The 13,343-nt window shown below is 54.2% G+C and overlaps 1 protein-coding gene across 1 annotated transcript; it reads right to left on the reverse strand.

Moving 5' to 3' along the window:
* Positions 1–178: 178 nt before the first annotated feature.
* On the reverse strand, positions 179–7,282 carry JPH4 (junctophilin 4). The gene is made up of 5 exons (XM_039254661.1): positions 6,817–7,282; positions 5,274–6,045; positions 2,126–2,244; positions 1,279–1,811; positions 179–361 (listed from the first exon to the last, which is right to left on the reverse strand). Exons 1-5 carry the CDS (start codon positions 7,193–7,195, stop codon positions 278–280), a joined length of 1,887 nt encoding a protein of 628 aa, XP_039110592.1. The 5' UTR covers positions 7,196–7,282; the 3' UTR covers positions 179–277.
* Positions 7,283–13,343: the final 6,061 nt, after the last annotated feature.

A 13,343-nucleotide genomic window follows, 5' to 3' on the forward strand; every position in this document is an offset into this window, starting at 1 on the left:
AAGCCCTTCATATGTAAACAATCTAGAGAGAGAGGTGGGGCAGGGTGGGGAAGAGAGTGAGGAAGACAGAGACAGATCCAGAATAAATGAGAGAATCTGAAAGGAGAGCTGGAAAGAAAAAGCAAAAGACAAAAACAAAGGGGGACAGAAAAGAAAGGGAAGGGAGAAGAGAAAGAAAGATAGGAGAAAAAACAACCAGGAGGAGGAAAAGAGAAAAAGGCAGGTCAAAGAAGGGAAGAGGCAGCAACTGAAGCCAGAACTAGGCCGGGCAGGAGCCTCAGGTGAGGAGCTGGGAGAACAGGAACGCCAGGCTGAGGTCCAGGAGGGCCACGGCTCCCACCACCAGGGGGTTGGCAGCTCCCTAGAGAGATGAGGGGAAATGCAGTCTCAGTCCCTAAGGACCATGTCCAACGACAGGTCCCAACTTCCTGCCCTGGCAAGTGGCAAAGCTGAAGGGTCCCAGGCACCTCTCCTCAGAGGTGGGAGCAGGGGCATCTCCAACCTTTGTTTTGGATTGCAGAAACACCTCTCTTCTCGCAGGAGGGCCTTGCCTTCTCTCAGGCTCCCTCAAGTTAGGGACAGCCCTTCCTCCCTCCTCCCTCCCCTCCCCTCCCACTAGCATGTCACGTGGCCCAGGCAGAAGGTGCCTGGCCTTAGTAGCAGACGCTGGCAGCAGCAGCCAGTACTGCAGTAAAGCAGAGGGATGAAGGGGTGAGGATGTGGTTGCTAGGAAACAGGAGAGGTCTGGGGTCCAATCAGAGTAGAGGGTTCTGGGGAAACTCCACCCCTCCCAGTTTTCTGCCTCCTTTCCCATTTCCCGTCTTCCCAGGAGAGGGAGGGAGAGTCAGGGTAGGGAGGGAACAAGCTTTTCCTTTTTTAATTCTGGGCACCAAAGAGAGAAACTGTGGAGGTGGGGGTGGGGGTGGAGTAGGAAACCAGGAGCTGGAAATTATATGGAAGGAGAACAGGGAAAGATGTTTTGGCTCTACCATTATTCAGTGGTAACCTTGGGCAAATTACTTTAAGTGCTTTGGGCCTCAGTTCCCCCATCTGTCAAATAAGGGAGCTGGAGATGAAGGTCTCTAAGGTTGCTTGCAGCTCACAAGTTCCCTTTTTTTTTTTTTTTTTAGGTGGGATATGGTCCAAGACTGGGCAGGCAGAAAGGAAGCTGAGTCCAAATCGGAGGCCCTGAAGGGATCAGAGAGATGTCTGGAAAGGATGAGAGGCAAGGCTCTGAGGAGAAAAGGGGCCACAAAGCAGGGACGGAGGGCATCTCACCGGCTGGGCGGGCCTCTCTGTTGCAGCAGGCTCCTCAAACTCTTCCATCAGGCACCCGGCTTCAGGACCCCTCGAGAATGGGCCCCTCAGGACTGGCGTGGCCATGGGCTCAGGCTCAGAGCCCCCTGGGGTTCTCAGCTGGGGCAAGGGCTCTTCATCTTCCCCTTCCTCCTCTCGAAGACTTCCGGAGCTGTCACTGCAGCCTCCGAGGAGTGGGGAACCGTCTCTGGGCCCTGGCCCCTGCATCCCAGCCTCATCCTCAGCCTCATAGCCAGCTAGTTCCTCTGCCTGCTCACCTGGCCCCCCCCACTCCTCAGGCCAAGCTTTGGGGCTGGAGAAGGGACCCCGGTCCCCTCCAGGAGGCAGTGGGCTCCGGCGGGCAGGGGGTCGCCAGGGCTGGCGGGAGGAGGCAGGACTGCTGGGCAGTTCAGGAGAGCCCTCTGAGGGGGTCAGTCCATTCTCGTACACCCCAGGGCTGTCCTCATCCAAGGGCTCTGTGTCGGAACCTTCTGAATCTTGCCTGGGTCTGCGGCCTGCGACAGGGATAGCTAAGAATCAGAGGGGCCTAAGTGGCCTTGGGCAGCAAAAGCTATAGCTTTATCCCTCTGTCTGGGCACCTCCTGGGACTTTGGTATCCCCAGGCTTACAGCCTCTCATAGCCAGACCCCAAGCCCCTAGTCCTTATTACCAGATTTCATAAATTCCCCAAACAACAGAGTCTGGCCCCCCTCTTCATCCCCTTGGTCCCTCATACCTTGGCTTTTTCCGTCCCCAGTCCCCTGCAGGGACTTCCTTCCCTTTCCCCACACCTGAGCCCCTCCAGCTTCCCAGACTGCCCACGCCTCACCTGGGGCCTCTAACATGGGTTGCAGGTCCTGGGCTATCAGTTTGGCCATTCGAGCTGCCTCCACAGCCTTCTCAGCGACGCTGCTGGCTGCCACTGCCTTTAGAAGGGCATCTGCCGCCCTGTCGGGTTCCAGGGGCAGGGACTTAGCAGACCTGCTCAGATGCTCCAGGCCCCTGGCCCATGTCCCCACCACATCATGTCCCTCTGGATTTGAGCTCACCTCTGGAGTCCTCACTCTTGCTCACACACTGCCAGCTGTTCCCTTTCCTGGCCCGACAGGGCAGCTGGCTTCTGGTTTCCTCTCCTAGACCTGGAAACCAGGCCGTGCCTGCTCTCATCACACTCTTTTGCTCCTCTCATATCTGCCACCATCATGTCCTGTAGTAACACCTCCCTTTTTCCAGCAACAGGGGCAGGCCCTCCCTGGCTGTCCTCAACTCTGTCATCCCAGCCCTATCCTGCTCCCTTGCCAGGGACAGAGGAGACCTCATGCTCTTAGCACATCTCTCTGTAGTTGCACCTGCCTGGTACTTCCCAGCAGCTTCCTTGTTCTGGGCCACCTTGTTCTGGGCCACCTGCTCCCTGTGCTAAGAGTCTTTGCCTCCTGTCCCCTTACCGCTGCTAACCCCGCCTCTTCCCTGCAGATTCCCTGACATGAGAATTTCACGGGCTGCTTTTCTTCAGCCTCTTCTATTTTCACACTCTTCTCGCCCCTTGGTCACTGCCTCTGCCTGCCTGCACCATCACATCCTTTCTAAATTCTGGAACTGGGATAAAGCGTGGGTCCCCCCTTTCTGCTATTCCTACTTCCTCTCCCAGCTACCATGCATGTGTTCTCACCATGGTACTTATACCTCCAAGTAAGCTCTTAGTTTCCTTCCCTTTCATATGTCCCTCCCATTGTGCCTTGCTCTGTGGGTACAGGCCACTGTGAAGCATTATCAGTCCTTTCCCCGGGGTTGTTTCCCAGTTCTCCCTCTGATGTCAGATGCTTCTTCAATTTACCTTCCCTTTCACCCTCTGCTGTTAATCACAGATGCCCTGTGATCATTAAATTCATTCTGTAATCCTGACTAAAGGTGGGGCACAAAGGAACAGAGATAAAGGTAATCAGATATACGTGGGCTTAAATGGATCAAGCCCCCTCTGGCCCCAGGCTTGTTTCAACTGGCTTAGGAAGGCAGACTGGGTATGGGGATAGGGAGAGGGGTGGTGGTGTTCCTTATAGTCTTAAGCCCACCACCACCTTATGTACCTCAGGAGATATGATCAGCCTCCTCCCCTCAAACCTGCTGGGTTAAGGACTTTTAGAGCCTGTTTGGAGGGACCTCAGATAACCATGTTCTTCTGTCTATGGGCTGTTAGATTCTATATGACTAGTCCTCTTTGAAAGTAAGCTGGTCTCAGGGTTTAGAGCAGAGGAGGACGATCACAGTCTTGGGTTGCATGGAATTCTATCAGTGGCCAAAAAATTGCAACACTGACAAGAGCCTGTGTTTCTGAGTTTGGAGGGTGTCGATGAGCAAGTCCTAGGCAGCAGATCCAGTCATCAGGCTACCTGGCAGAGGCACCTGCTGCTGAGGCTCTGCTGTTTCCATGGCAGCTGGCAACCAATCAGGTTTGCCAGGCCTGTTGCTGGGGAGACCAACCAGCCTCCTCCCACTGACTGATCTCTCAGCTACTGAGATCAGTTTTTCCTGCCCATGCCTGTTCCTCATCTAGGCTAAAATGCTCCCTGGTGCCCTGCCCTCCCCCTTCCCTGGCTTAAGGCCTTGGACTCTAACTACCCAGACACGGAGATGTATCTACAGATAGAAATCTCTGGCTCAGGCATCTTCTTTGGATATGACACGTTCCTACACATACCTTGGTCACCCATTATACAAACTCACTGAAGCATATTTGGACATATCTTGGCCCCTAATCCTCCGAAACAGCCTCAGATTTAAACAAAATCCTTCAACTGTACCCCTCCCCTTTAAAGAAAATCCAATATATGAAAACTTACATGTATGAGTTATATATGAGGGGCCTGTGAATCACATTACAAATGGGTTTTTGCCTTTCTTTAGATTTGTGCTATCTAATCCAGCACTTAAATTGTGGCTAGTCTGATTTGAAATTATGTGCTACACATATAAAATATATTCTAGATTTCAAAGGCTTAGTAAAAAAAAAAAAAAGGTAATGTAAAATCCCTCCTTAATAATTTTATGTTGATTATATGTTGGAATGATCAAAATTTGGATCTACTGGTTTAAATAAAAATGTACTGTTTAGGGGGCACCTGGCTGGCTCACTTGGCAGAGTGTGCAACTCTTGATCTCAGGGTCGCTTGGGTTCAATCCCCAAGTTGGACCTAGGGCTTACTTAAGAAAAAAAAAAGAAAGTACTATTTAAATTCATTTACCTGTTTCTTTTTATCTTTTCACACAGTTACTGGAAGATTTAAAGTAACATATTTGGCATACATTATATTCCTACTGCACAGTGCTGTTTTAGATAATAAGGTTTCTGATGCATGGAAGTGCAAGCTGAATTACAGAAAGAAAATTTCATTTACAGGCAAGCCTCCTCCCCTCAAACCTTTTCAGTTGGATAAAGGAAGGCAGGGAGGCAAAGCTGACAGGAACTATCTTTTCATGTGGACAGATCAGCTGTTCAAACTAGATCTGCCGAAGGCCCAAAGCTGAAATTCTATCAGTCTGTGGGCAGGCTAGGATGTGGCTAGGGATGCCCGTTCCCTGTCTCCCTGCCCAAGGCTGCTGCCCCCAGCTGCTAGAGGAAGACCAGGGACATGTCTGACTTCCAAGAGGTTTCTGAGCCTGCATAAGCCAGCGCTCATTGCTACTCCCACACACAACAATGACACACATCCCCACAAAAGACACTAAGGCACACTTATAGTCTAACACGGCTTCCCTCAAATACCCAGCCACCCACAGTTACACCCACATCCACCTGTAGCCTCAGATATAAACACTCCCAGTATCCAGGGCTACAACTGCTTGGCCCTAGGCCTGTTCTTCCCCCCGGGGCTCTAGGCCTTTGGTCATGGCCCTCCTTTAGGCACCACCCCCTCCCCTCAAGAGTCCCCAGGGTACCTTCTCCACTTAGCCCAGCTTTGGCCTCTGCAGCGGATGCCCACCTGGCAGCGGCGATCTCCTGGCGCTGGCGCGCAGCGCTTACGGCTCGACGGGCGCCTTCGACAGCCCTGTCCACCTTCTCCTTGACTTTGCCCCGCCGTAGGGCCAGAGGCAGGAGGCTGCGCACACGCCCCCCGTGCACGAGCCGGTTGCGCTTGTACTTGCCCTCCTCGCGGGAGCCGTCCGGGCGGGTGGTTCGTCCGTAGCCGTGCCGCCGGTTGCCCAGCCACTCGCCCTCGTAGCGCAGCCCGTTGGAGCGCTGGCTCACACCGTAGCCGCTGCGCCGGTCGGCGCGCCATTCGCCCGCATACACCTCAGTGGCAGAGCCCTCGATGAGGGCGGGCGGAGCCGGGGCCGGGGGCCCGCTGGCTTCGGAGCCCGGGGGTCCTGTGCTGCCCACCTCACTGCTCACCTCGCTGCGCAGGGAGCCCCGCTTGCTGCCCAAGGAGCTGCGGCGCCCGCCCGCCCGGAGCCCGCTGAGCAGCAGCGAGCGGCGGAAGAACCCGCCGGCCGCGGGAGTGCGCTTTCGGGTGGACGCGCCTTCAGCGTCCCCCGGCCCGGCCAGCACGAAGCCGCCGCGGGAGCCTGAGGCCGGGCTGCCTCCCTCGTCGCCCGGCAGGGGCAGGGGCGGGGGCGGTGTCGGGGGGTCGCTGTGGCCAGAGTCCAGGGAGGTGCGGCGGGGCGAGCGCAGCAGCGCCGCCTGATGGTAGGGCACACTCTGGCGCACCCCGTAGCCGTGGCGCTTCCCGGCCTGCCACTGGCCCTGGTAGGTGCCTGCGGGCGGGGTAGGACGGGGACAAAGGGTCAGGATCCGCTGCTTCCTGCACCCTAGGCCCCAAGCGCCCCTGAAGGCCTAAGTGTCGGGAGGGAGAGGTGGGGGCAGTGAGCGGGGAGGTCGGGGAAGAGCACTAGGAGCTGGGACAGGCCAGATTGGGTCAAAAGGTGTGGAAGAGCAGTGAAGACCGACAGGTAGCAGGAGATCTGGGGATTTGGGGCGTGCAGGTAGACAAGGGAAAGGGGGAGGGACGGGCAGGCTGGGGTGTGTGAAGGACAGTAGTCCAGAGGGTGTGAGGCACAGGCTGACGGGTGTTTAAGATAGTCATGTGACAGGCAGACAGGACTATGAGGAGCAAGCGGACTGGGGAAATGTGAGGGGACAGGCAGAGCAGAAGTATTATGGGCAGGCAGGTGGAGAGGCGAGGTGTGGGACAGGCAGAGGGGAGGGGTGCAAGGGACAAGCAGACGGAGGGTGTGAGAGTCGGGTAGATGGAGGTGGGGAGGACAGGCAGACAGGGAAGAGGTGAGGGCAGGCAGACTGCAGGCTGGGGAGAGGGAGAAGCAGGCAGGGGCCAGACAAATGAGGGAGACGTGTGCGATGGGAGGAGAAGGCAACAAGATGGGCGCTCGGGGCGCCTATGAATGGGGAAGGCATACGGGAGGACAGCGGCGTGCGGATGCAGATGGTGGGGAAGGCGCACGCGGGACAGGCCGACGGGGAGGCGCACGCGGACGAGCAGACAGACAGTAGTGGGCCGGGCCCCGCACCTCCGTCGGAGTAGGTCTCGGTGCCGTAGCCGTCCTGGAAGCCGTCCTTCCAGAGCCCGGCGTAGCGCAGGCCCGACACGCTCTCCCACACGCCGCTGCGCCCCTTCAGCCCGCCCAGCCACTCGCCGCGGTACGTCCAGCGGCTCTTGCGCTCCACGCCCAGCCCTTCGCGCTTGCCATGCTGCCAGTGGCCCTGGTAGCTGTGTCCGCCGGGCCCCGTGAAGACGCCCAGTGACTCGAAGCCGTGCGCCCAGCAGCCGCTGTACTCGCCCTGGGCGCCGGGCCCCGTGCACACGCCGTAGCCATGTGCCCGCCCCGCCTCCCAGCCCCCCACGTAGCAGCCCCCGTCGTCAAAGTCGAACTTGCCCCCGGGGGACATGCATGTAGTTGGCGCGGCCTCAGCCCCCCGGCGGCTCAGCGCATCCTGGGGCTGGAGAGCCGGCTGGGGGCCTGCGAGCCGGGCGAGGCCTGGGGGCGGGGGCAGTTAGACCGGGGCCGGGCGGGGGGGCCCCAGCGCGGGCTGGCAGGGCCGGACCCTCATCCTGAGTGGCTGCGGAGAAAGAGGGGGGAAGTGGCGAGCGAGGCCCCTCCTCTTTGCCCGCCGCTCCCTGGCCCAGTGGCTCTGGGGCATCAGCACCGCCCCCCAACCCCCCACCCGTCGGCAGCATCTTCCAGCAGCTCCTAAGCTTCGGAGGCATGGGGGCTCCCCCACCCCTACCTCCTTGTAGAGAGCCCCTCCCAGGACTTGGGGCCCCAACCCCAAGCGGGCGTCCCGCTTCTTCAGCCTAGACCCCCAAAGTGTCGAGTGTGGACGGCAGCTGCTGGGGCGGGGGGTCTTGAGAGGGGGCTGGGCAAAGTCTTAGGCCACCCGCTCCTCTGGGTGCTGTCAGGACCCTTCGGCCCCAGATCTTTGGCTTCCCAGGCAAGGGGTGGGGGTGGGGTGAAAATGTAGGGGGGGGGGATCCGAGCAAGGTGGGCAGTGGGCTTGGTGGGGGAAAGGATGGGGATGGAGGAGGCTCTGCAGGGAAAAGGCGAGGGTGGGGATGGGCAGACAGGCGGAAGGGAGGGGGCAGGTTACTCACCATGTGGGCTGGGGCTCAGGCTGCCTCCCCGGCACAGCATCCATGGCAGGATACCTCCACTCCCACCTCGTCCGGGCAAGTCAAAGCCCCCTCCCCTTCCGGAGAGACTGCTCCTACCCAGAGAGCGAAGGTGGGAGAGCGGCAAGAGAGAGTCCCCTCTCTCCCCAGCTGGAGGAGCAGGCGGTGGGGGTGGGGGGCGAGGTAGTGGCAGGGGGGGAATGAGAATAGTGGAGGGGAAAAAATTTGCCTTGGATGGAGATAGGGAAGAGGAGCTGGGAACTGGATGGGAAGGGAGAGGGGTCTATCAAAAGGAGGTGTTTTTATTATTTTTTTCCTTCTTATGGTTGGGAAAGGAAAAAAAAATCAAAATTCCGATTCCATCCGAGCACAAATCAATGTTTGCTCCATCCCAGCATCACGGGGGAGGCTGGGCCAGGCAGATTTAAAGGGGCAGGGAGAAGAGAGAAGAGGAGAGGGTGGGGAGAGGAGGAGAGGAAGAAGAGACAGTGGCGATGTTAGCAGTGTGTGGGGGGTGCCCAGGCAGGAAAGGATGGGTGGCGGCTAAACCTGAGGTGAGCGCAAGGCAGGTAGAGAGGAGAATGAGAGGCACAGAGACCCCCAGGGTGGAAAGAAACCCAGGGATGCTGGCGGGGATTGGGGTGAGACCGAGGGTGGGGGGGAGAGAGGGGAGGGGAGCAGAGCGAGAGGGAGGAGACTGAGCTGAAGATGGGGAGGCTGGGGGAGGCTGAAGGCAGGCGGGGGAGGAGAGATACAGGCGAGGCCGGGAGAGGGCCAGAGGAATACAAAGAAAGAGGTGCAGGGGTGAGAGCTAAGGAGGTGGAGATGCTGTGGGGGTGGGGGGAAGGGGGGAAACCCATTCTGGGGCTGCTGAGGATCGGCAAGGAGGAGAGAAGAAGGGGAGGAGGAGGGAGAAAGAAATAGAGAGTGAATAAGGGTTGTAAGGGAGAGAGAAAGCTCTGCACAGGGAAGGACTGGCATGGGCTTAGAAATCCAGGCAGCAAGAGCCCAAGCAGAAACAGGAGGGCCGGAAGTGGTGTTTGTGGGGCTCTAGGGAGAAGGATGAACCTGCCAGCTGCTTGGGCTGAAGCCACAAAGCCTTTGGGCATGGATGTCTGTGTCCACCAAGCCCACTGTCCTCCCTCAGTGACTGCTGCAGCGGGACCAGAAGGCTTCCCTGCTTGTACTTTCTGAGGAAGCTTGAAATGGGGCCCTGCAGGAAGCCTGGCCTCGCCAGTGCTTTTCCAGATCTCACCATCTTCCACCCCCATCAGCTACTTCTCCCTGGATTTTCTCTCCGAAAGGGGAGGGTGGCATGAGGCATGTATTGTTTTTGAATGGTGAGCAGGAGTTCATGCTTGGTAGTGCCGTGAAGACTCTGGGGCTTTGGAGCTTTTTGTAAACCTAGGGGCTAAGACACATGGACATGTTTGGGTGGGCCCTTCTTGTGGCAAGCCTCCCTTTGGCCCACCAGCCCCCCCGACCACTCACTAGAGGGCAGGACATCCTGGGCCTTCCTTTTTCCAGACTGAAGTAGGCCCATGCTGTCTTCCTGCCCCTCAGCTTCTTGATGCATCTATCCGGCACCTAAGCTTTTAGGAGGGAAGGCACTGTCCAATTACACACTGTGGGGTAAATAGTCAGATGTACCTAACTGCTTTTATTTTCATACAAAATCAGGTCCATCCGTCATTTTACAAAGAGAACTGAGGCCCAGAGGGAAAGTCATTCACTGGAGGTTACACAGCTGAGGTGGCCGAGCTAGGATTAGAACACTAGACTTTAGACCTCTGAATCCTGTAATTCCTCTCCAGATTCCATCTACCTGGGAACCTCCCTCAGACTCAGGCACTCCATTTTGAGTACTGTAGTAAAATAAAGAGCATGAGGTTTGGAATAAACAGGAATTTCCCTTGCAACGTATTTTCCTAAAGGTGGATACAGAGTTGGAGAAATGTGTATATTTTAAGTCTCCAGGGCATGGATCACATCTTCAAAATGCTTCGCACAGAACAGGGCAGCTGTGAGTCTAATTGGTAAAGAGGCCCTTCCTCCCTCCCTCCCTCCCTCTTTCCCTCCCTCCATTTCTCCATTTAGCAAACATTTACATAGTTTACTGTGGACCAGGCACATTGCTAGGTGCTAGAGATCTAGGATCCTCCTCACGGAGCTTACTAGCAAAAAACTATACTAGGAAAAAAACTAGCCAGGGGCGCCTGGGTGGCTTAGTCAGTTAAACATCCGACTTCGGCTCAGGTCATGATCTCACGGTTCGTGGGTTCAAGCCTGTCCTGACTGCTAGCTCAGAGCCTGGAGCCTGCTTCAGATTCTGTGTCTCCCTCTCTCTCTGACCCTCCCCTGTTCATGCTGTCTTTTTCTCTCAGAAATAAACATTTAAAAAAAAAAAAAAAAGAAACACAACTAACCAGTAACTCTAGCGTAGTTAGTGCTATAAAACTTTGGAGGGGTAGACTAGGGAGTAGAGATGGAAACTAAGTTAGGCTGGCTCCCTAGGGAAAGAGGCATCTTAAAAGATGAATCCAGAAGGGATTCTGGAGCAGGCCAGCCTCCTTCACAATCCTCACCCTCAGATATGCAGGACTTCCTTCTCCACACAGGGCCCCATCCTGCTCAGCCCCTAAGATTTTCCTGTTCTTCAAGAAAGGGGGAGAATAAGAAATCTACAGGCCTGGTGAGACCTGCGCCCTGTTCTTTAGGGAGAAAGGGTGGGAGGGGTAAGTGGAATGTAGGAAGCGATGCCTCCTTGGTAGAGTGATTCTGTACTGAATTCCAGGCTGCAAAGCAACGTGTAGAGCTGCTAAAGCCCTGAAGAAGTCACTGGCAGAACTACCCTGGAACTCAGGACACTGTCCCAGCCTCCCTATCTCCCTGAGTGAGGCAGTCTTCCAGCCCATCTGGTTGGTTCCTGCAGATCCTATAATCCCTTTTAAACTTTTTTTTTTGGAGGGTGTGCTGGTTTGTTTTGCCACAATTTACCCTTATGCTGTGGTCCTAGAATAGGGAACGAAGCAGTAGAGCAGCTCTGTGCTTGGAGCCAGGCACCATGTGTGGGACTTTACCTGCATTACTTCATTCAGTCCAACAGAAATGCAACTGTAAACAGCCAAGGCTGGAGGGCCGAGAACAGGGCTTTCAAAGATGGACAGGCCTATGTCTGAATCCCAACTGTATTGCTTATTAGCTGGATAAAACTGAGCACTTCCCTAACTTTCCTGAGCCACAGCTCACGTAGCTCTAAGATGGCAGTACCCTAATCTACTCCAGAGCTTGTTGTGAGGATTGAAATGGTTATGTATGAATGGCGTGTGTGATTGTATATGGGGAAAACCCCCGCAACCAGAGTGCCTAGCACATAGTAAATACCCAGTAACTGGTGGCTTGAAAAATAGGTTGGTGTTATGCCAGTTTTATAGGTGAGGAATCTGGGACCCAGATGTGAATTTGCTCAACATTGCACAAGTAATACATGGCAGTCCTTGGAGTTGAATATATCTCAGACCCCCAAGTTGGTATACTTTCACAAAGGCAATTTTGGAACCTATTTATAAAAGACATGCTTATTGTAGAATTAAGACAATAAAGGGCAATTGTCAAGAATAGAAATCACCCCAGTCTCACTGTATAACAAACGTGTTAGTGTATTTCCATATAGTCTTCCTTCTATGTACTTTTTTATTTTTTTTTTTAAGAGAGAGCCAGCATGAGTGGGGAGGGGCAGAAGGAAAGGGAGAGAGAATCTTAAGCAGGCTCCACCCTGATGCAGGGCTTGATCTCACAACTCTGGGATCATGACCTGACCCCAAACCAAGAATCAGATGCTCAACTGAGCCACCCAGGCACACTTATGCACTTTTTATTTAACATACTTAGTTAAATACTACATATGCAATTTTGATTTCTACTTATTTGCTTCGTATCACACTGTAAACATTTTTCCACGTCACAAAAACACTCTTGCATTTTTAATGGCTGCATAATATTCCATGATTTGGGTGCAGCATAATTTGTTAACCATCCCAGCATAGCGCTTTTTTTTGCCATTTGCATGGGTTTGCTATTAAAAATTAACATCTTTCATACAAATCTTTGCATCTCTGATGCTTTCTTCTAAAAATATCATGGCAAATTTACAACATATAGCAAAGCAGACCAAAAAAACCCAACCAAACCAGAATAAAGAACTGTCATGTAACCATCATCCAGCCTCAGTGATGATCACGCTTGGCTTATCCTGTTTCTTCCTCTCCCATTTATTTCAAATTTTGGGTTTCGTGTTATTTGAGTATTGATCTTTTTTGAAGCTGGATTCCTAACTACTGGGTCAGAGGATAGAAATGCTTAGTAAGATTTTGGATTTATTTTGCTCAGCTCACTGAGCTAAGGGGTTAAACTTTCTGTATTATCCAGTGGAACTGAGTTATATAGTTATACAGGCAGAAGAGTTATACGAATTTGTACTCTCACCAATTGTGCATGAGAGTGCTTGTCTTATTGTACCCCGACCTGCATTAACTTTTAGTAATAACACACACACACATACACACACCCCTTTTTTAAACACACCTTATGCCAACTTGGTAGGTGAAAGTGCTTTCTTTATACACATTTATTTGACTGGTCTCTGGACTTATACTGAGAAGGTACCTGGTGACCACAGTGAAATAAACCCCCGTGAAAGACCCCTACAAAACACACTTGTACTTCCTGGGGACCCTAGCCAGGACCAGTAGGGTGGGGGATTTATGTTTCCTCCTATTCTGGGACCAGGGCAGGGAGGAGCTTGGGAAGAATGCTCGCCTCATCCCATGGGCAGCCACCAGGGGTCAGGATGGGGCCAGAGATCCTGATGGTGGGAGTGAGGGTAAGAATGGCGGGCAGCCAGACGCTGCATTTCCTCTCTCTGGCCACTGCTGGCTGCACAAACAGCTCTCCTCTGCTCCTCAGATGGTGATTCCAGAATGTTCTAGGTGGCTGTCCCCTGCCTGATCACTCCTGCCTCTGGCTGCTACCAGGTTTGGCTTGCTAAAAAGGGAAAGGATGTTTGAGAATTCTGTTTCTTTCTCTACACTCTCTATGGGACGAAGTTCACTAGGAGCAGGGCTTTTTAACCAGAGGGCCATAGACTGAGGGACTCAAAGAAAATGGGCAAGTGAGGCATGAATATCCATTCCCCACCCCTCCCTTGGGGAGAGGACAATTTTTTTTGTGAGATTCTGAGAGGGGGATCCATGTCCCCCTAAGTCCAGCATCTTCTGGTACCCCCATATCTCTCCTAAGCCCACTTGCTTCCTGTGGGTACTGTGAAGGGGACAGGTTAGTATTGACAACAGAGGTGGTCTTGAGGGTTATGCTAAGGGGTTAAACCTTCTGTATTATCCAGTGGAACTGAGAGATAAGAGTCTGGGG

This window comes from Hyaena hyaena, unplaced genomic scaffold, assembly GCF_003009895.1.
Source record: "Hyaena hyaena isolate Hyena2069 unplaced genomic scaffold, ASM300989v1 scaffold_497, whole genome shotgun sequence".
Taxonomy (NCBI): domain Eukaryota; kingdom Metazoa; phylum Chordata; class Mammalia; order Carnivora; family Hyaenidae; genus Hyaena; species Hyaena hyaena.

Bases quoted from the DNA above. Each gene is read 5' to 3' on its own strand.
- JPH4 (XM_039254661.1), bottom strand. From the start codon at position 7,195: ATGTCCCCCGGGGGCAAGTTCGACTTTGACGACGGGGGCTGCTACGTG. The intron at 6,046-6,816 runs GTGCGGGGCCCG...CCCCGCCCGCAG, and splicing joins CGAGACCTACTCCGACGGAG to GCACCTACCAGGGCCAGTGG. The intron at 1,812-2,125 runs GTGAGGCGTGGG...TCCCTGTCGCAG, and splicing joins ACCCATGTTAGAGGCCCCAG to GCCGCAGACCCAGGCAAGAT.